We start from the raw sequence: 19,208 nt of genomic DNA, 5'->3' as shown, positions 1-19,208 counted from the left end.
ACACTGTTTACCTTCCCGCTGGAGCGGTACCTATTTATCTACTTGCACTTTGATGTGCTTTCAAACTGCTAGCTTGGCAGGAGCAGGGACCGAGCAACGGGAGCTCACCCCGTCACGGGGATTCGAACCGCTGACCTTCTGATCGGCAAGTCCTAGGCTCTGTGGTTTAACCCACAGTGCCACCTGCATCCCTAGTACTTGTACTTTGTACCATCTTGTACTTTGTGGTAAAACCTCTCTCTTCAGCGGCAGTTCTGGCCAGGAGAGTCAAGAGGTCCATGAAACTAAAACTGGAGGGTGCAGAAGTGCAGCCCCAAAGTTAGGAGGTGTCTGTGGCATCATCATACTTCAAGACACCATGCAAACCTGCGCCCATGCCCCTTACCCTCTGCCTCCCATCAATTATTGGTGAAAGCAAAGCAGTAAGTTGTTAAAATTAAAAAAAAAACACAAATTAAGCAATAGTAATAATGATTATGATTGCACTTAGTTCAACCGAGGCTGCCAGCCGCCAACTCTCTCCCACATACAAACCCTAGAGAGCAAACTCAGCAGAGAAACACAACGGTGAAGAGAGCAATTCCAAGGTGAACTGATAGAAAGGAAAAAGAAACACACATTTGTTCATCTGCCGAGTATTTGGGGACCTGACAGAGGGAGGAATAGGTCTTGGAATACTCCCTGAAAACATATGATCCTAGATGTCCCTATTTGGTAACCCTGGTAAATCCACACACGTTTAACATTTGACACCTGTAAGCATGCTACAACCGTTGTTCCCTAGGGTCTCTAGCAGTTTCTTCCTGGCAAAAATGCATCTTGGTTTCCAGAGCATATGCCACGGATATGCATGCATGCCTATGAACACGGAGGTATGATGCAGTTCACCACCTGCTCTTTTACACACAGCAGGCAAATTTTAACACTGTTGATAACAGATTCATAGGACAGTTGGGTTCACAAACATATGGACTCTAGGAGAGCAATGCCAAGTGTCAGCCGAAGACATACTACTGCCCAGTGTAGACCTCAAATGGCACCACTCCCCCAGTTCACAATGCCTGAAGGAGGCCACTTCACCCCCGGCTGCATAGCAGGGCCGGCCCTCTGCAGGAGTAGCAGGTGCCTTCCAGAATGTGTGGTTTGATTAGGGGAAGGGGGCTGTCAGGAAGCGATCCTTGGCACAGGGACTGGGGTGTAGCAATCAGGACTTTGTAATTTTATTATTATTATTATTTTATTACTATTATTTTATCCTGCCCATCTGGCTGGGTTTCCCCAGCCATTCTGGGTGGCTTCCAGCAAGATATAAAAACGTAACAAAACATCAAACATTAAAAACTTCCCAATACAGTGGAACCTCGGGTTAAGAACTTAATTCGTTCCGGAGTTCCATTCTTAACCTGAGGTACCACTTTAGCTAATGGAGCCTTCCGCTGCCACCGCGCCGTACCGCTGCCGCACGATTTCTGTTCTCATCCTGAAGCAAAGTTCTTAACCCGAGGTAATATTTCTGGGTTAGCGGAGTCTGTAACCTGAAGTGTATGTAACCCGAGGTACCACTGTACAGAGCTACCTTCAGATGTCTTCTAAAAGTTGTGTAGTTCTTTATCCCCTTAACATCTGAAGGGAGGGCGTTTCACAGGGAGGGTGCCACTACCGAGAAGGCCCTCTGCCTGGTTCCCTGTAACTTCACTTCTTGCAGTGAGGGAACTGCCAGAAGACCCTTGGAGGTGGATCTCAGTACGACATACTGGACATACTGTATCGGAGGAAATGCAAACATGGTGTGTCAAAACTTAAGGAAGGCAGAGCATGGAGCAGCAAGAGAACCAGTTGCAGACCAGCTTCCAACAAGCACACAGGCCCTGCCTGCTTTGTGCTCCAGCTGTGCCAGGCACTGGGGCTCTGAGAAATTCCACACCTCTGCTGGCAAATACAGAAGGCCTCTGGGGAGCATCTTTCATATTCAAATCACCCTTGGCAAAGAGGAGGGGGGAGAACAAAAGGAGGGATTTGTGGGCCTTAGCAACCAGCACAAACCCCTTGAGTTGAGTTCTGGCCAAAAGCAAAGGACAAGCCTCTCTGCACAGGAATCCGAGCAGTTTCAGTTCTCTCTACAGTGCTCAGCCACAGACTCTGCAACGGTGAAGATCTCTCTCACACAACATGGAGAGCCCTCCCTTTAAAGAGTGTCTCTGCGAACTCTGCGACTGTGGGTAAGTGCAGTTCCTCTAGGTCATGGGTAGGCAAACTAAGGCCCGGGTGCCGGATCCTGCCCAATTGCCTTCTCAATCCGGCCTGTGGATGGTCCAGGAATCAGTGGGTTTTTACATGAGTAGAATGTGCGCTTTTATTTAAAATGCACCTCTGGTTTATTTGTGGGGCATAGAAATTCTTTCATTTTTTATTTATTTTTCAAAATATAGTCCGGCCCCCCACAAGGTCTGAGGGACAGTGGACCGGCCACCTGCTGAAAAAGGTTGCTGACCCTTGCTCTAGGTTTTGCAGGTTAAATGGTAGCCGGTGACAAGGAGCAGCTGGCGATGCGTAGACCTTTACCCAGGCCCTGCATTCCGCCTTCCTCGCTTCCAGGGGTGGGTCCACTCAACCCAAACCATTTGGACCAGGTGTGGCGAACCTGGAGCCGTGGAAAATGTTGTTGGACTCCGTCTCCCATCTGTTCCGACACCCAGCGTGGCCAATTGTCAGGAATTGTGCAAGTTGTGGTCCACCAGTACTTGAGAGGGGCACAGCTTCTCCACCCCTGACTCAGATCTTCCATCGCTGGAAATAGATCTGGTTTGGCTTAAGCAAGTGAGCCCATCTACATACAGAAGAAGAAGAAAACAGGCAGCAAGCAAGCCCAGCTGCATTGCAGCACATTGCAGAGAGGATGATCTTGAATTTTTAAGGAATGCTCCGATCCCAGAACCCTCACAGTGGTACAAAGCCTGGCGCATCCTGCCCACTGCACCTTCCATTTTCCAAACCAGGCTTTTATCTATCAAGACAGGCAGAGAACGTCCATTACAGAGCAGCCTATAAAGCAGTATATGTAAAGGTAAAGGGACCCCTGACCATTAGGTCCAGTCGTGGCCGACTCTGGGGTTGCGGCACTCATCTCACTTGGCTGAGGCAGCCGGTGTACAGCTTCCGGGTCATGTGGCCAGCATGACAAAGCCGCTTCTGGCGAACCAGAGCAGCGCACTGAAATGCTGTTTACCTTCCCGCCAGAGCCGTACCTATTTATCTACTTGTACTTTGACGTGCTTTCGAACTGCTAGGTTGGCAGGAGCAGGGACCGAGAAACGGGAGCTCACCCCGTTGCAGGGATTCAAACCACCGACCTTCTCATCGGCAAGCCCTAGGCTCTGTGGTTCAACCCACAGCGCCACCCACGTCCCGCAGTATATGTACAAATAACAAAAAAAGTATCCCTTTTTTCCTTGGCACACAGAGCTGTTGCCAGAGAGACAAGCCCCTTTGATGCCACCTAGTTCTCAGATGCTTGCTTGCTTCCCATGCAGCCGCCACAAGCGCCACAGGAACTGCCGAAAGCAACGGGTGCTGCTTGCACAGCCGAAGACTGGGAAGGGCTGGCTCTCTCACTACAAGGCAACTTACACGTGCCCACCAGGTAAGAGGGGAAGGAGGGCCCCAGCTGGCCTGGGAAAGGGCTGGGTCAGTCCCTTCATTTCCCTGATCTCAACCATATCCTAGCACCTAACTGCTGTTCTTTCCCCCCTGCTCCAAACAGCTGTGCACCCACGCAGCAGCAAGAGGCCCCCCTGCACCCCTCCACACCCAAATCCTCCTCCCATGGACCTCCAGACCACCCAGAGGGCAGAGTTTGTCATCTGGGATCCAGGCAAGAGAACCGAGCATCCCATAAAGGTAAAGACAAGGGTGGGAGGTCTCCTGTCACCTGGGGTGAGGGGGAGCTCCCAGTTCTGCACGCAAATACCTACTTAATTTGCCCTCTTGCTTTTAGCACATCTCAGGGGGAAACAGCTTCAAACACCTTGAAGGGAAGAAAGGGGAGCTTTTGGTTGGAATTATTTCTGTTAAAGAAATCGGAAGGAAACAAAGTTTCATCTCTATGCAGTACCTTGCATGGGCCAAACCTTGGCTCAGGTTTGCTTGTACATTTGATAAAGCCCCCTGCTCCTAAACATAACGTCATCACAGCACTTCACAGTTTTATGAACACACAGCTGGAAAGTGAGAGGCGTGCAGGAGAGATTTACTGAGCAAGTTGTGGGGCCATCTGCTTTGCAGGAGAGGAGAGGCCAGCACCCACAGGGACCCTTCCAGAGCCAGGCTCTCTGCCAGCTCCCCTTCCCACCACAAGCATCCGCCCTCTCGCAACCTCCAAGCAAGCTCCAGCCCTGCATCCCTGCAGTCAAGAACAGCTCCAGAAGCAAGGGATTCAAGAGGGAGCTTCCAGACCAGCCAGGTAAAGCTAAAAATGAAGAAAGCAGCAGCACCAAAACTAAGCTTGATAAGGGGACATTCAACTAACCTCAAATATAGTATTGGTTCTACCAAATCAGAGCTACACTGGGGCAGGAATGGGAAGCCTAGCTGCACTTCTAAGTTGGAGGCTGTGTCAGGTGTTTGAGCTAAAACAAGCAAATGAAATGTTTCCTCTCTTCCCGTATCTGCCCCCACCTGAACACAGTCCAGGTGAGTTTTTCCTAGGATTAAACGCAGCCTTCCATACAGGGGGAGTTGCAAGGCTGAGGATCTGAACTCTTCACACCAAAATAAAAGGTATCGTTCACCATTTTCTGCCCTGCAGGAGTAAATGTCATCACCACCCCCAGCCACCCCTTGCCCTTGGAGAAGGGGGCATTCCTTCGAGAGAAGAGGGCCATCACAAAATCCTCAGAACCGGCAGCAGCTGAATATGTGACCAAGTACCAAAGCGATTTCCCAGAACAAAAGGCCTTTCTTGGCCAGGCTGCACCTGCCCTGCCTCCTCTGGACAACCTGGCAATTAACCCAGCCTTCAGGTGAGCATCTCAGATGCTGGGGAACGATTCTTGAGAGGTTTGGGATTGAGGAGAGACAGGAGCAGGGACTTCACATGTCAGTCTGATACCAACAAAACAAAACCACAAAGAGGCCAACGGCACCTTAAAGACAAAGCCATTGATCATGGCGTAAGATTTTCTACATTGGGCAAATGCGCCAGCACCAATGGGAAAGAATAAATGCACAGAAATAGGATTTCAGAAAGGAGAACATTTCGACCTACCAGACCACTTTGCTGTTGATCTTGGGGAGGCAGGGGGCCATCCTCAGAGAAAGGAACTTCAGTGTGAATCCGCTGGATTGCGACTCATCAGTAAGTTCAATAACGTTCATCTGAGTCTGAATAGAGACCATGGTTTCCTGCCCAACTATAGGTGTTAACATAATTATCTTTGCAGTGCTGAGTAAATCATCACCAATTTGCTGTGTCAAGGGCTCCTGTGCCTGTTTAACATACCCTCTAAGCTCTAATTTAATTATCACTGATGGTACTTTTTTCATCTCATGACTGTTCAACTCCCACCTTGCATTTTTCTCCTCCTGCATCTACACCCGTCAACTGAGATATCACTTCATGCATCTGATGACATGTGTTTTGGTCCATGGAAAGTTATGCCATAAGTCAATGAATTTGTTAGCCTTTAAGGTGCCGCACGACTGACTTTTCTTTGGCAAGTGGTTTAAAGTCCCAAGAAAGGTTCCCTTTCATCCTCTCCCAGGACCTATGAGAAAGTGCAGCATCTTCTTCTTGGGTATTGTTACATTAGCACAGGTGTACCCAGGGCAGTTTTCATTGGCCAACCATGAAAAGGTCAGTGAGGTAAGACCAGGCTCTTTTGACTCTAAAAGCAGTTCCAAGAGGATAGAATGAATCACTATTCCTTCACAATGAGAGAACAAATACTGCTGCATGGTGCAACTGGCTTAAAGGCCTTTCAGTAACACGAGACTTAACAAGGGGACTATTCACTGCAGATTCTCACACGCCATCACTTCTGCACAGAACCAACTTCCAGACTGTCCACAGAGAGAGCTACCGTAGCTGGAACGCCTCTGCATACTCTCGTGCCAAGCTCATCACGCTGAAAAAGAACCGGGGGGCAAAGGAAGCTGGGAAATCTGAAGAAGACGACGTTACCAAGGTAAGGGTTCATCCCAGCAGCAAAGGAAGTTGGTAAGAGAATGAGGGTAGTACTTTTCTGCTTGAAATTTATCTCCCCTTCACCCCTAAGGCTTAGGGAGGGAAACAGTGGAGCCCATTGAATTTCAAAATATGAGAGTCCCACTTCCTATAGGAGGGATGCGGGTGGCGCTGTGGGTTAAACCACAGAGCCTAGGATTTACTGATCAGAAGGTCAGCGGTTCGAATCCCTGCAACGGGGTGAGCTCCCGTTGCTTGGTCCCTGCTACTGCCAACCTAGCAGTTCGAAAGCACATCAAAGTGCAAGTAGATAAATAGGTACCGCTCCGGCGGGAAGGTAAAACGGCGTTTCCGTGCGCTGCTCTGGTTTGCCAGAAGCGGCTTAGTCATGCTGGCCACATGACCCGGAAGCTGTATGCCTGCTCCCTTGGCCAATAAAGCGAAATGAGCGCCACAACCCCCGAGTCGGTCACGACTGGACCTAATGGTCAGGTGTCCCTTTACATTTACCTTTACTTCCTATTGGCATCATGCCCTAGACCTTCAGGCTACATTTATAGGGTAGCTTGAACTCCTCATTGCTCCATTGGCTCTACTGGAATGAAGCCTAGTCACATCCCAACCCCGTGTTCCACCTCTAACTTGGGCCAGCTAGCTGGGCAAGCAGATAATTCCCTTCCCTGCCTCCTTCACCTACTTCTGCAGATACTTTCTGAAGGGTTGCGGGTGGCGCTGTGGTCTAAACCACTGAGCCTCTTGGGCTTGCCGATCAGGTCGGCAGTTCCAGTCCCTGCGACGGTGGTGAGCTCTCGTTGCTCTGTCCAGCTCCTGCCTACCTAGCAGTTCAAAAGCATGCCAGTGCAAGTAGATAAATAGGTACTGCTGTGGCAGGAAGGTAAACTGTGTTTCCGTGCACTCTGGTTTCTGTCATGGTGTTCCATTGTGCCAGAAGCGGTTTAGTCATGCTGGCCACATGACCCGGAAAGCCGTCTGTGGACAAACACCGGCTCCCTCAGCCTGAAGCGAGATGAGCACTGCACCCCATAGTCACCTTTGACTGGACTTAACCATCCAGAGGTCCTTTACCTTACCCTTTACCTTTACCAGTATCCTTTTTGCATTCCTCTCCTCTTGCAGCTTCCTTATCACCTTCCTGTCCTCCTCAACCATGCGGAGCCCATTAAACATCCAGGCACAGCTCTGAAATCTCTGGCTGCCCAGTTTGACAACTCCACAGCACACAGGTTCTTCTTCAGGGACTGGGGAGCTCAGCCTCGTATTCGATACGGAGACCCCTGGGAAGGAAGCTGCACCCACTCCTTGGTAAGGGACCCATTGAGCAGAGTGTGCTTTGGGGCAGAGCCGTAGCTCGGGGGCAAAGCCATCACTGCACCCTGGAATCCTGCTTAGTCACATCCTCAAATACTTATAAGGCTCCAGGTCCAGTCTCTGGCATTTCTGGTCTAAAGGTGATCAGAAAGATGCATCCTACCTCAGCCCTGTCAGTCACAGCAGACAATACTAAGATAGACAGAGAAGTGGCTTGATTTGACGTTAGAAAGAGGGGTGGGAAGGCTGTCCTCTTCATGGGTCAGGGAAGAAAAACTTGCCCCAAATATATAGCTTCTGTGAAGTAGAATCACCAAAAAGGGACATGTTGCAGGCAAGAGCCTAAAGGCATCAATAGCAAACCCCAATCTTGCTCAGTAGCTGAACAGAGGTGAAAAAGGCAGACCCCCCCCCCACCCCCCAAAATTCCTGTTCCCAATCTCTCAGGGCACTGGAGATTTCCCAAGGGAAATGCAACTGTTGTTCAAGCCCAAGGAAGTAGGAGTTGAAATTGGATCAGCTCTCGAGTGAACAAGGTGCACGCACACTGCCTAGCATCATTTTCAAATTTCCTCAACAATCTACTCCACTCTCAGTCCTTCCCATTTCTAGTTAAACTACCTCTTCTGCAAGTATATATGAAGCAGATGTGAACGTGGTGGATTGGGCTGCTCTCTCACAGGAAGCCCTTTGTCGGCTCCTCTCATGGCTGTGGCTTAAGGTGTCAGACAAAGGACATTTTAATACTGTATCCCATCTCTGCCAACGGACACTGAAAGCATCTGCTGCTTGTTTCTGTTTTGTTTCAAAAGGGTCATTTTGGAAGCCAAACCACAACATGCAGCACTTATCTGCTGAAGAGAGCAGAGAAGGCCAAGAACTACAAGCCAGAACTGAAACCCATCCAGACTGAGGGAGGGCAAGATTTTGCCACCATCCACCGAGAGGCTTACAGGTATCCAGCCAAATAGTGGCCAAGAAAAGCCCCAGGGAGGCATCCAAAAGTTTGGCTGGGCTGTTGCAGGGTAGAGATTGGAACAGCAGCAGCTTAAGCAAGCTCTGCATTCTCTTTTGCAGGCATATTCCACTCCCTGTCTGTCGACTGCAAATGTACCTAGCCCAGCAACAGAAGTCTAGGAAAGAAGCAGACGACTAAAGTGTGACTGTGCCAGAAGGGTCAGACCTCAGGGACTAATGGCTGAACATCGTGGATTTTAAAGGGGGCTGGAATCTATGCTCCTTCACAAATTATAAAATTGTACTCTCAAGTTCTGTTCATGTTTGGATATTGCCATAGCAAAAACACACTTGTGTTCAATAAAAAGGAGTAATATAAACTCGAAACAGCTCAAGCCCAAATCTTTCTTGTTCCCTGGTACAAACATGGTGGTAACAGAACTTTACAAAATGCATACAACCAAACTGGAAAAGGAAGTTGTTATTTACAAACTGTACATCAAAAATACAAAGGGTTGTAAAAAATTTAGCTGCAGAGAATCCCATTTCCTATGACAAAGTCTTTGCATTTAGCTTCCCTATGTTTTGCAGGAACAGAAGAGACTCCTTCGGTGACATCAGCAGACGTTTCAGGGGAAATGTAAAAGGGTTTCAAAATCTACACGTTGACTTCCCAACTAGCTCCTTGAGCTGCTGTTGGAGGTGAGTTTATTCTCAAATACAAGAGTGCGGATTTCCAGCTGGTCCTTTTAGGAAAAGGCTATGGGAAAGCATTCTCCCTGCCCAGGCAAAAACTGCACAGTCCAGAAGTGTGTGCACCCAACAGTGCAAGACAGAAAACGCAGGAAGATGTTGTGCTTATGTACACCAGGATGTTCAGAGTCACAAACCAGCCAGTGGTTTCAACCATGGCCAGCAGCTACAAGAAACAACAGTCAAACCCTTCAAAGAAGCAGAAGGAACGTTATTCAATGAAGGGAGTCCTCCTTAACCTTGTCTCTTGCTGCTCCTTACCCAGAAAAAGCACCTGAGATTTCAAATACAGCTGCAGCAACCTCAACTGCTCCATGAGGTTAATATGTAAGAGACCAGTTTCTTCCAGCAGTGGATTTCCAGAGGTTTCCATCCGAAAAGGACTTGGGGCTTCTGCACCACATCTCTCACTCCTCCTTGCCCAGTCTATATATACTGCAGGAATTCCATCAGTCTCGCCTTCTGCCTGGAAACGGCAAGCTGCCACAAGCCCTTCCAAAACCACATGGAACAGTCTTGATAGGTGGACCCCTTTAACCCTGCTGCAGAGGAGATTCTTCCATCTCCAGCACTGTGAGGAGGTTCCATCGCATCTCAGGATGGAAAATCACATGTCCTCGACACTCCACTTGTATGCCAGCTCCTGAACTGCCTTCTTACTTGAGATCCTGGCAAAACGCTTCTGCTCAAAGCCGTTGGACCTACAGGAACAGAAACAATGTCAATAAGGTGAACCAACAATAAACTGGGGCAGGCAGATTTCTTGGAGGAGCTGGGTGGCCTTCACGGTGAAACCAAGTCCTTCAAATTTCCCAGCCCCAAATCTTGGTCATGAGAAAGTTGCCAACAGCAGCTGAATGAAGATATCCCACCCACCCACAAAGTTCACAAAGAAACCCCACTAGGGATGCTGCTTCAGTGTCATGATCAAGGATGAAGGATGGACACGAAACCAGAAGTTGTTTCAGTAATAATATTGCATGTAGGAAATGCCACATGGATACATCACATGGTTCTTTGTAACTGGAGACCGTCTATTACCATTACTAGCAGAAAGACAGACTTACCTGTCCACTCCATCCCAGCGATACCCAGGCCAGATGTTGAACCTATTAAGTGGGGGTGCTGGTCCATTGTATCTTGGCTTTTCTGAAGAAGGGGAAGGAAAATAAGCAAACAGCTTCAACAATTATTTTTTTCCAGTGAAGCCAGGGAGTTATGCTAGCACTGACCCAACACACATAGAGGAAGTCAACAGTGGTCCTCAAAGACCGTGTGATTTATGGGGAAGACATGGTGCAAGGCACAGGGTTCACAGGAAGACAGAGGCAAGGCAAGAAAGCAGAATGCCTGATATGCCATCCATCACAAAATGCCTTCCTAGAGGAAGTAGCCCTGAACAACATCTTCCCCCCCTCTACCCCAGAAAGCAATTTTTGTTGAGGGGAGCTTAGAAGTAGAATGTGAGGACTGGGTGTAACAGAGAAGGACGACGGGGGAGTTTCTTGCCCAGTTCTCTTCACCACAAAGCTTTAGTTACTCCTCTGACTCCTGACACCCCATCCTTTTCAAAAGGCATTGCTGAAAACTCCATTTAGGTGCATCTCTTAGGGTCAGAGTTATTTCCAAGCTGAACATTCTGCCTCTTAGCTGTAACAGATCAGAATTTACCTTTGGGAACCACAAGAATTAGCACAGTGCCTCTTCCTGTCAACCACAGCCACCCTCCCCACTGCCACAAACCAGTAACACCTGGAGACCGCAAGTGCTGACCTTTGGTATCTTTCTTCTCCTTGGCCTTCTTCTTCTTAAGAAAATCAGCCATGGGGTCCCCTTCACGCTCCTGCTCCCGCAGCATCTTGTCCAAGTCCTGGTCGTCAATGTACCTGGCCAGTGGCTTCTGCATTTCTTTCGCTGCATCTTCCACATTCTGCTGCTGCTGCCGGCTCTGTGTGAGGCTGCAGGGAGAGGCACAAAACAAAGCAGGGCATAAGCGGCTGGACTCAACTTTTTTTCTTGCCTTTTTTGCACAAGACACTACAGGAGGTTTGGAAAGAGAGAAGGGTCACCTGCTGTTGCCCAAGTCAGCAACACACCAAGGAAGGCTTGACATAGCGGCTCTTCTCTTAGGGTAACAGTTGTGGCTCAATGCTACAGGCAGGAGGTGTCAGGATCAATCTTCTGAGCTGGTGTTAGGACACCTTCCTTTCTCACTGTTAAGTGAATTTTCACATCCCCATTTTTCAGTGGTCTGATAGGGAAGTGGGGCTTCTGCCCTGAACGCAGGAACCAACCAGCTTACCCCTTTCCCCATTTGGCATACTGCTCATCTCGCTCGGATTTCTCCTCTGCTTTCTTGCGCTGTTCCAGCAACTCCTGCTTCAGGTCCCTCTTGCGGCCTGACTTGTCCCGGAAAACCGTTTCAGCATGTCGCGATTCAGCTGGGGGAGGGAAGCAGGGGAGAAGGAGTCAGGCATTCAAGCTAGCCACAACAGGAGGCTGAAAAATGTCGCACCATCGAATCTATCCGTTTGGTGAACTCAGCACAGCCAGTAAACATTTGATTATTTCTGTAGTAAAGCAAAGCTGTAAATGATGAATTGAACTGGTATTTTTCCGCTTGCAGGAAATGCGGGTCTCTGGACTGCAGAACTTTGCTTTTAGACTTACAATGAGCCAAGGACGAGACAAATCGTATGGCTCAACACCACTACTGCTAGCAGCTCTCGAGTTTCACAGGTGAAAGGTCTATCTACATTTCCTTTCAATCTGCTGGGTGCTAACTTCATTGGGTGTGAACAATTAGACTCCAAATATCTGTAAAAGGTAAAGGGACCCATGACCATTAGGTCCAGTCATGACCGACTATGGGGTTGCGGCGCTCATCTCGCTTTATTGGCTGAGGGAGCTAGTGTACAGCTTCCGGGTTATGTGGCCAGTATGACTAAGCCACTTCTGGCGAACCAGAGCAGCGCACAGAAACGCCGTTTACCTTCCAGCCGGAGCGGTACCTATTTATCTACTTGCACTTTGATATGCTTTCGAACTGCTAGGTTGGCAGGAGCAGGACTGAGTAACGGGAGCTCACCCCGTCCCGACCTTCTGATCGGCAAGTCCTAGGCTCTGTGGTTTAACCCACAGCGCCACCCGCGTCAAATATCTGTAGGCTTGCACATTTTTCAATCATAGCCCCCCACATCCGTATGAAAGGACAGTGGTTTGCTTTAGAGAATGCAGCAGCTGCAACTACCCATTCCTGCAACTAGCAGTCCCAGCTCATCACCACTGCATTTGCAGGAGGACCTGCCCAAAACTCTGGTGGGCCCTGCTCCACTATGGAGGGTCACAGCCAAACACTTCCTTCTGAAAGCCGCTTTCCTTCCTGCTATAATAACCCAGTCTTGGTGGGGATGACATGTCCTGATGGGTTTTAAACAGAGGTGCCCATACAACCCCGGGGGTGAGGGCTGGATTCACGTCCTACTTGTGCCATGAAGTCACTGTGTGACCCTGAGAAAGTCACATTCTCCACCTCTGCCTCCCACCCCACAGCTCACCTTCCAAATGTTTGCTGCTGCTTTGCTGTTTCCTGAGCTCATGCTGCTCCTTCCTCAGCAGCTCAGCTGACACTAAGCCAGCTTTGCCCCCCGAAAGCATCTGAGGGCCCTGCAAGCCAAAAGCAGCACAACAGCTGTGTCAAAAATGCTACCCCTGTGCCAGTTCCACAAAAGTACTAAAGCCCATACAATTCCAGTGTAGCTGCCTCTGAGGGAAGTCATTCCCCATAGCACTTGGGGAAAGCATACAGAAAATCATGACAGGGTTCCACAGTTCCTTATTTATTTATTTATTTATTTAGAGCATTTGTACTCTGCTCTTCAGCCCAAAAGGCTCCCATAGTAGTTTAGATATAATCAATTAAAACAAGACATCCCTGCCTGCAGATTTACCATCTATTAAAAAACAACAATACAACACACAAAGAGAAAAGGGGCAGGGAGAGAAGAAGAAAAAGCAAAGTCTGGCAGCAGTTCTTATCATGGTTGTCATGCTTACAAAACAGAATCAGCACATTTACTGCTGAATAACAAAGTCCTCACCTTTTGGATGCCATCCTTCCCTTTGGTGTCCTTGGCCCGTCGAGGTGGTGAGAGGTCAGGGGGGCTCTTGGATCTGTGGGCCTTCCTCCTGCCTTCTTGACCTCTTCGGGGAGGGGACAAATCAGAGTCCGAAGACTTGCCCCGTGATCTTCTGGGGGGAGAGAGGTCGGAAGGAGAGCTCGGGCGCTGTGAGTGTGTACTGCGAGAGGCCCGTGGTGGGGAAAGGTCCGAATCTGAGGAGGTTTTGGCACTCCTCCTGGGTGGGGGAGAATCGGAGTCGGATTCAGAATCATGTCTCTGGCGCTTCCTCGGTGAAGGTGCTGATGAATGGGACCGTTTATTGGCTTCAGAGTCTGTAAAGTGGCATACAAGCATCAAAACAAATTACCAAATGTGACTGGATGTTTACCAGGACTTCCAATAACTCACACTCCCAAAACATACTCCTCTCTGGAGAAAGGCTTCCACAAATCTACTCACCTCTGGCGTTGCTTTGTTTTCCTAGACCCCCAGTGGGCAACTGCCGTTTCTGAGATAGCAACGAGCCGACATCCGAATCACGCGTCTTCTTTTGGGGTGGTGACAGGTCAGAGGTAGCTTGCCACCCTTGATGGGCTGAGGACTTGTCAACGTAGTGTTCCTGTCGGCCTCCATGCGAGCTTCTGGTATTATTTTTGCCTGTGTCAGAATGATGCCTTTTAGGTGATGGATCTGGTGAGTCACGACGGCCCCTCCTGGGCGGGGACAGATCTGGTGAGTCACGGAGGACCCTCCTGGGCGGTGATTGGTCCAGAGAGTCATGACATCTCCTCGGCGGTGACTGGTCTGGCGAATGCCTTGCTCTTTTCTGTTTTGTGGCGTCTGAACTGGAAGGAAATCCAAAATGCACATTAGTCAAAGCTTCAAACAGGCAAGTCACTTTCAGTAAAATTTTGCTGCCTTATATGGTTTTGACACAGCAGGCTGGCAGCAAGCGGGGAGTAGCAATCCTGACCAGGGAACACCCAGTGGGCTGACTCAGCCTCCTGGTGTTGGCACTTGAAACTCTGCCACTGCCAGTTTCTTTGCCAATACCACCACAGTCAGAATGCCAACTGTCCACCATGTGTGCTCTTTCTTTGGAATCATGTGACAATTAATTATTTATCTTGACACCCCTCTTATGCCGCACTACGCCCAGCCCAGTTCTAACTATGGTCATAAAGATGTTGGGAGGCTTACTGTGCTCTTTTCAACTGTGCAGAGCCTACACAGTCGGTTTTCAATGAGCCTGCAACAAGCTTTGTGCCTTAGCTTCAAAGATTCCATAGAGCTGGTGTGCTACAAACATGAAGTGCTAGTCATTCCTTCCACTCACAAACTGTTAAATAGCTACTCCAATCCAGAAGGTTAAAGCCACTGTCACAGCAGCTGTTAAAATCATCCTGAAGGAGCTTTTCTTCCTCCTCCTCCTCCTCCTCCTCCTTTGATGATCCCTCGTAGACAAGTAAGATTGTCTTTCATGAACACTGTCTTAACAGTGAGTAAACAACACTGTCTTAACATTCAGTTGGATTTGTGGCGGAGAAGTTGTTTCTGGCTTGTTGGTGCAGCATTTTGGTTTTGGGGATGTTGAGCGATAGGTCAAGCTTTTCGTAAGCTTCTGCATAAATATGTAGGATGGTTTGGAAATCATCTGAGTGTGCACACACTACATTGACATCAGCATACTGAAGCTCTATGACTGAAGTTATGGTAACCTTACTCTTTGCTTTCAGCCTACTCAAGTTAAAGAGCTTTCCATCTGTTCCTCCTATACCACAGATGTGTCCTAGTCAGGAAAACATGAGCTGTTAAATGCTCAACTAAATACCCTCCTTACCTCTTTGTTGACTTTGCAGTCACAGAATGATCAGATTCTTGTGACTCTTTCTTCTGATCTGAAAAAAGGACGCAATTCAAGCCATGTTTATGTAGACCTCTGAATTGTCTCCATAACATTATGAGAAGATGCAAGTTTTGTGGCTTTTGCAATGGTCATGCAAAGGACAGCAATGTCTAGAAAACTAACCCAGGAGCGGTGATGTGGAGCGGAACGTGTTCCAGTGCTTTATCTTTCTGCAGAATGCATTCCATCTCATATGGTAATTAGTAACAATGAACACCAATTAAAAATACATTGTTAGGCAAGTCAGACAGAGTCAACCTTTCTAAGCGTTGTTTACTAAATATAAGTAAAATAAACACACTAGATTAGATCACCTTCTAGAGCATCAGAAAGTTTTCCAATGCAAATTACCCCAATTCATATTTTTTTTCTGGAAAATTCACATCACTGTCCAGGAAGAGAGCACATATTTTTCCATGCAAAAGATCCCAGGGATAATACCTGGTGTCTCAAAGTGGAAGAAGAGACTCCTGCTAGTCAGTATCTATAACAATGAGCTGGATGGATCAAAGTCTGACTTGGCATAAGGCAACTCCCTGCATTCCTATGCTCGCCCCCTCCCTAAGCTAAAGTAAACCCCCGACAGGCTTTTTTGGCAACCCACAAACTTCTTTTTCAAACGCCACTTCCCACAAACTGTTTCACCCTGCAAATACTGCTGGACTACAACTCCCACCATCCTTAAGCATTAACTATGCTGGCTGGGGGATGATGTGAGTTGGGATATCATTGAAGGGTCACTGTTGACCCACTTCTGTAGCAGAGTTATGAAAAACGGATCACACGTGATATGTCATAGCAAAAATGTTCACACTAGCTTAATTCTACATGAGATTCCATTACTGACACAGTTTGCATTCTTATAATGTCTTATTTTATTAAGACCCCAATGAACCTCTACACTGCATAAACACGAATAAGTAAAGTGTATTTATTTTCCATCTTCATTCTTTTTTGCGCAGTAACCGCTATCTCTTGGTTATGCTTCCATAACATCTACTAAGCTACTTCTCTGTTCACCTAACCTCACTCTTCTGCCACACCTACAGAAAGAGAGACATAACTATACAAAATAACCCCCTCACTCCCCCCCCCAAAAAAATTGTGCCCATCTTGGCTGTGTGCCTACATGCAGCGCTAACCTGATGAAAGTATCTCACAGAGCACAAAATAATCATCCCATTTAGAAGAACTACAGAACACTAACCTCCCAACAGCTTCCACTTGTTACTGGTTCGGAATTCTTCCATCCATTTAACTTCATCTGGCCGCTCATCAATAAACTCAGCCACCTGGAAGGAAAGACAGGAGATCTGGGCAATCCCAAGAGGCACGTCGCACAGCAAAGCCAAAATCTCCCCAACTGAGCAACCCTTGTTACAGTGTGTACTGAATGCATCTGTGCTTGTCTGAACCCTCCAATTCCAATGAGTAAAATGGAAATTATATTGACCTTCACTACACACGACTGAGAAGAAAAGATGATGTACTACTCAGAGAGTTAAACAGTTTAAAATAAGTGATGGTACAGCTAAGCACTCTGTTTCCAACTGCCTCCAAATACTCACCACAGGTAAGTCTCCATCATCCCCCTCCTCATCCTCTTTTTCCTGCTCAATAGGGATATTTTTCCAGCTTGTGTCATCATCATCCACTATGCGAATTCTGGATGTCAAACAGATAACACAACGTGATCAAAGATCAGCATATTCTTTAAATGTATTCTTTGGAAAAAAGAGCAGCTCCCTAGAATAAGAAATCGCATTAGTATCACAGTGTAGCATTACAAACACTTCCATTTATTAAGCCATCATACTCATGAATAAATCTTCTAGATAACTGCTAGGCTGTCAGAATATACCGTTGCTTGGTCCCTGCTCCTGCCAACCTAGCAGTTCGAAAGCACATCAAAGTGCAAGCAGATAAATAGGTACCGCTCCAGCGGGAAGGTAAACGGCGTTTCCATGAGCTGCTCTGGTTTGCCAGAAGCAGCTTAGTCATGCTGGCCACATGACCCGGAATCTGTTCGCTGGCTCCCTCAGCCAGTAAAGCGAGATGAGCGCTGCAACCCCAGAGTCGTCCACGACTGGACCTAACGGCCAGGGGTCCCTTTACCTAGTTATTAGGTTTCCCACATCCAAGCCCAACATTCTGATAAGTCTGTTAGAAACTCAGAATGCACAAGTGGGCTGCGCCCTCATTTTTCTTATTATGTGGTGCCCACTGCTTTAAGAGATGAGTGGCATGCTAAAGGCTTCTATGGGCAGCACCATCAACGTACTTGCCATTTTGCAGGATTCTCATACAAAGACCACAAACTGCTGTTTTCTAGGACCTTACAATCTGAAAGCTACAGTAAACTCCTAGAAAAGACAGGAAGGGAATAGAATGAATGGCAGCCAATGCTACTGAATGCTACTGAGGCTTGGTTACACAGCAGGAGAGAAAGAGGGGAAATGGAAGATTGGTGGAGGCATAAAAAGACTCACATTCCAGCACTAATCTGGTAGGAATAGGAAACCAGAAATTGCATAGACAAGGTCATGAAATGCCACACAGATGATGTGAGCAAGTGGGCTGCCTGGAACGCTCTGTCGGGTGGTCCGGTGGGAGAGAGATAATTGGACTTGTTCACCTTTGTCGTATAGAAGGAGGAATTTCACAGGTACGACATAAACCCAGCATGAAATGCAAGCAGGCTGCTAGACAAGGAAGGGTCTCCTCCACCCCACCCAGCTGTGCAATGCTCCATCCCTCCTCTGCCGCCTTTCAACAAGCAAGTAAAAAATGCTGCAGACCAGTATATTTGGGCATATTTGCAAGGCTATTAAAAACACAAATGGGCGTTGTGGCTTGAGAAGCAAGGCGGGCAGTCTGACCAACCAAGGCTGCCCTGCGGTGAACTTTGGCATTCAACCGTCATTTATTCATTTATATCCCTTTCTTTTGGCTCCCAAGAAGCTCAAGGGTGGCACACGTGGTTCTCCCTTCCATTCTCACTCAACACCCCCACCCACAACAACCCTGCGAGGTAGGCGAGGCTGAGAGGCCGTGCAGAGAAGCGCAGATATTTCTATGCGTTCATACCCCTCAAAAGGAGGGGGAAAGCAGAGCGGGGAAAGGGAGGAGGGTCTCCTCGCCATCGGCAGGAAGGAGGAGGAGGCGGCGGCCGCGGCGGAGACAGAGCCAACCACCACCCCCGGCCCTCCAGCCCTGTTCCCTCCCTCCCTCCGTCTCCCACCTTCCCGGCGGCAGCTCCTTCGCCGCCTTCTTCTTCTTGCGCCGCTTCTTGGCCTCCGAGTCTGCCTCCGGCCCGTCGGCCTCCAGGTAGCGCCGCCGCAGGTATTCGGCCTTGGACAGGCCCGAGGCTGAAGCCGAGGCCGCCGCCATCTTCCTCAGGCGGGAGGAAGCGGAAGCCAGGTCGGCTACGGAGTCAGAACCATAGAGAACGAGGCTCTTTTTTCCTCCTGTCTCTATGGTTGGAGCTGCTGGGGGCCGTGAAGAGCGCGGGAGCCTAGGGCGCCCTCTAGCGGCAACATCTCTGCGCGAGGGATGGAATGCAATACAGTGGTACCTCGGATTACATACGCTTCAGGTTACAGACTCCGCTAACCCAGAAATATTACCTCGGGTTAAGAACTTTGCTTCAAGATGAGAACAGAAATCCTGCAGCGGCAGCAGGAGGCCCCATTAGCTAAAGTGGTACTTCAGGTTAAGAACAGACCTCCAGAACAAATTAAGCCAAGGTACCACTGTATTGTAATCCCATGCCCACCAGGCGACCGGGCAAGCGGGGGCGGGGGGGGGGCGCAGAGCAGCGACCCTTTTTTATTATTGCAAGCCTATCCGCACCTTTTCCTTCAGGGTGCTCAAGGTGAATGGCCTGACAACACTTGTAGTTTAATGGTGAATTTTGGATATAATGAAGATGTAAAAAAATTGAATTATTATAAAAGATGCA

At 48.4% G+C, this 19,208-nt stretch overlaps 2 protein-coding genes across 4 annotated transcripts; one reads left to right on the top strand and one right to left on the bottom strand.

Annotated features, from left to right (window-relative positions):
• Positions 1 to 1,911: 1,911 nt before the first annotated feature.
• LOC308574614 (uncharacterized protein) lies at positions 1,912 to 8,856 on the top strand. 2 transcript variants are annotated; one of them, XM_081172670.1, is made up of 9 exons: positions 1,912 to 2,219; positions 3,461 to 3,640; positions 3,761 to 3,897; positions 4,282 to 4,459; positions 4,805 to 5,018; positions 6,044 to 6,182; positions 7,319 to 7,504; positions 8,323 to 8,465; positions 8,588 to 8,856. In XM_081172670.1, exons 2-9 carry the CDS (start codon positions 3,490 to 3,492, stop codon positions 8,664 to 8,666), a joined length of 1,227 nt encoding a protein of 408 aa, XP_081028796.1. In that variant the 5' UTR covers positions 1,912 to 2,219; positions 3,461 to 3,489; the 3' UTR covers positions 8,667 to 8,856. The 2 variants fall into 2 exon arrangements, with proteins under 2 accessions (XP_081028796.1, XP_081028795.1); XM_081172669.1 differs by having other exon boundaries at positions 1,913 to 2,219; positions 3,531 to 3,640.
• Positions 8,857 to 8,858: 2 nt separating this feature from the next.
• On the bottom strand, positions 8,859 to 18,655 carry BUD13 (BUD13 homolog). 2 transcript variants are annotated; one of them, XM_081172595.1, is made up of 11 exons: positions 18,489 to 18,655; positions 16,816 to 16,912; positions 16,455 to 16,539; positions 15,182 to 15,239; positions 13,801 to 14,186; positions 13,321 to 13,673; positions 12,778 to 12,886; positions 11,523 to 11,661; positions 10,994 to 11,178; positions 10,288 to 10,369; positions 8,859 to 9,921 (listed from the first exon to the last, which is right to left on the bottom strand). In XM_081172595.1, the coding sequence occupies exons 1-11, from the start codon at positions 18,635 to 18,637 to the stop codon at positions 9,828 to 9,830; spliced, it is 1,737 nt and encodes a 578-aa protein (XP_081028721.1). In that variant the 5' UTR covers positions 18,638 to 18,655; the 3' UTR covers positions 8,859 to 9,827. The 2 variants fall into 2 exon arrangements, with proteins under 2 accessions (XP_081028721.1, XP_081028722.1); XM_081172596.1 differs by lacking the exon at positions 18,489 to 18,655 and adding an exon at positions 17,529 to 18,411.
• Between the last annotated feature and the right edge of the window lie 553 nt (positions 18,656 to 19,208).

The sequence above is a fragment of the Podarcis bocagei genome (assembly GCF_964188305.1).
Source record: "Podarcis bocagei genome assembly, chromosome: 15".
Classification (NCBI taxonomy): Eukaryota; Metazoa; Chordata; class Lepidosauria; order Squamata; family Lacertidae; genus Podarcis; species Podarcis bocagei.
The sequence above is the reverse complement of the archived record's forward strand: the minus strand, read 5'-3'. Positions and strand labels throughout refer to the sequence as shown.

Bases quoted from the DNA above. Each gene is read 5' to 3' on its own strand.
- LOC308574614 (XM_081172669.1), top strand. From the start codon at position 2,170: ATGGAGAGCCCTCCCTTTAAAGAGTGTCTCTGCGAACTCTGCGACTGT. The intron at 2,220-3,530 runs GTAAGTGCAGTT...CTTCCCATGCAG, and splicing joins TGCGAACTCTGCGACTGTGG to CCGCCACAAGCGCCACAGGA. The intron at 3,898-4,281 runs GTAAAGACAAGG...TCTGCTTTGCAG, and splicing joins GAACCGAGCATCCCATAAAG to GAGAGGAGAGGCCAGCACCC.
- BUD13 (XM_081172595.1), bottom strand. From the start codon at position 18,637: ATGGCGGCGGCCTCGGCTTCAGCCTCGGGCCTGTCCAAGGCCGAATAC. The intron at 12,887-13,320 runs GTGAGGACTTTG...TTTGGCTTGCAG, and splicing joins GGAAGGATGGCATCCAAAAG to GGCCCTCAGATGCTTTCGGG. The intron at 9,922-10,287 runs GTAAGTCTGTCT...CTGTTCCTGTAG, and splicing joins CGCTGGGATGGAGTGGACAG to GTCCAACGGCTTTGAGCAGA.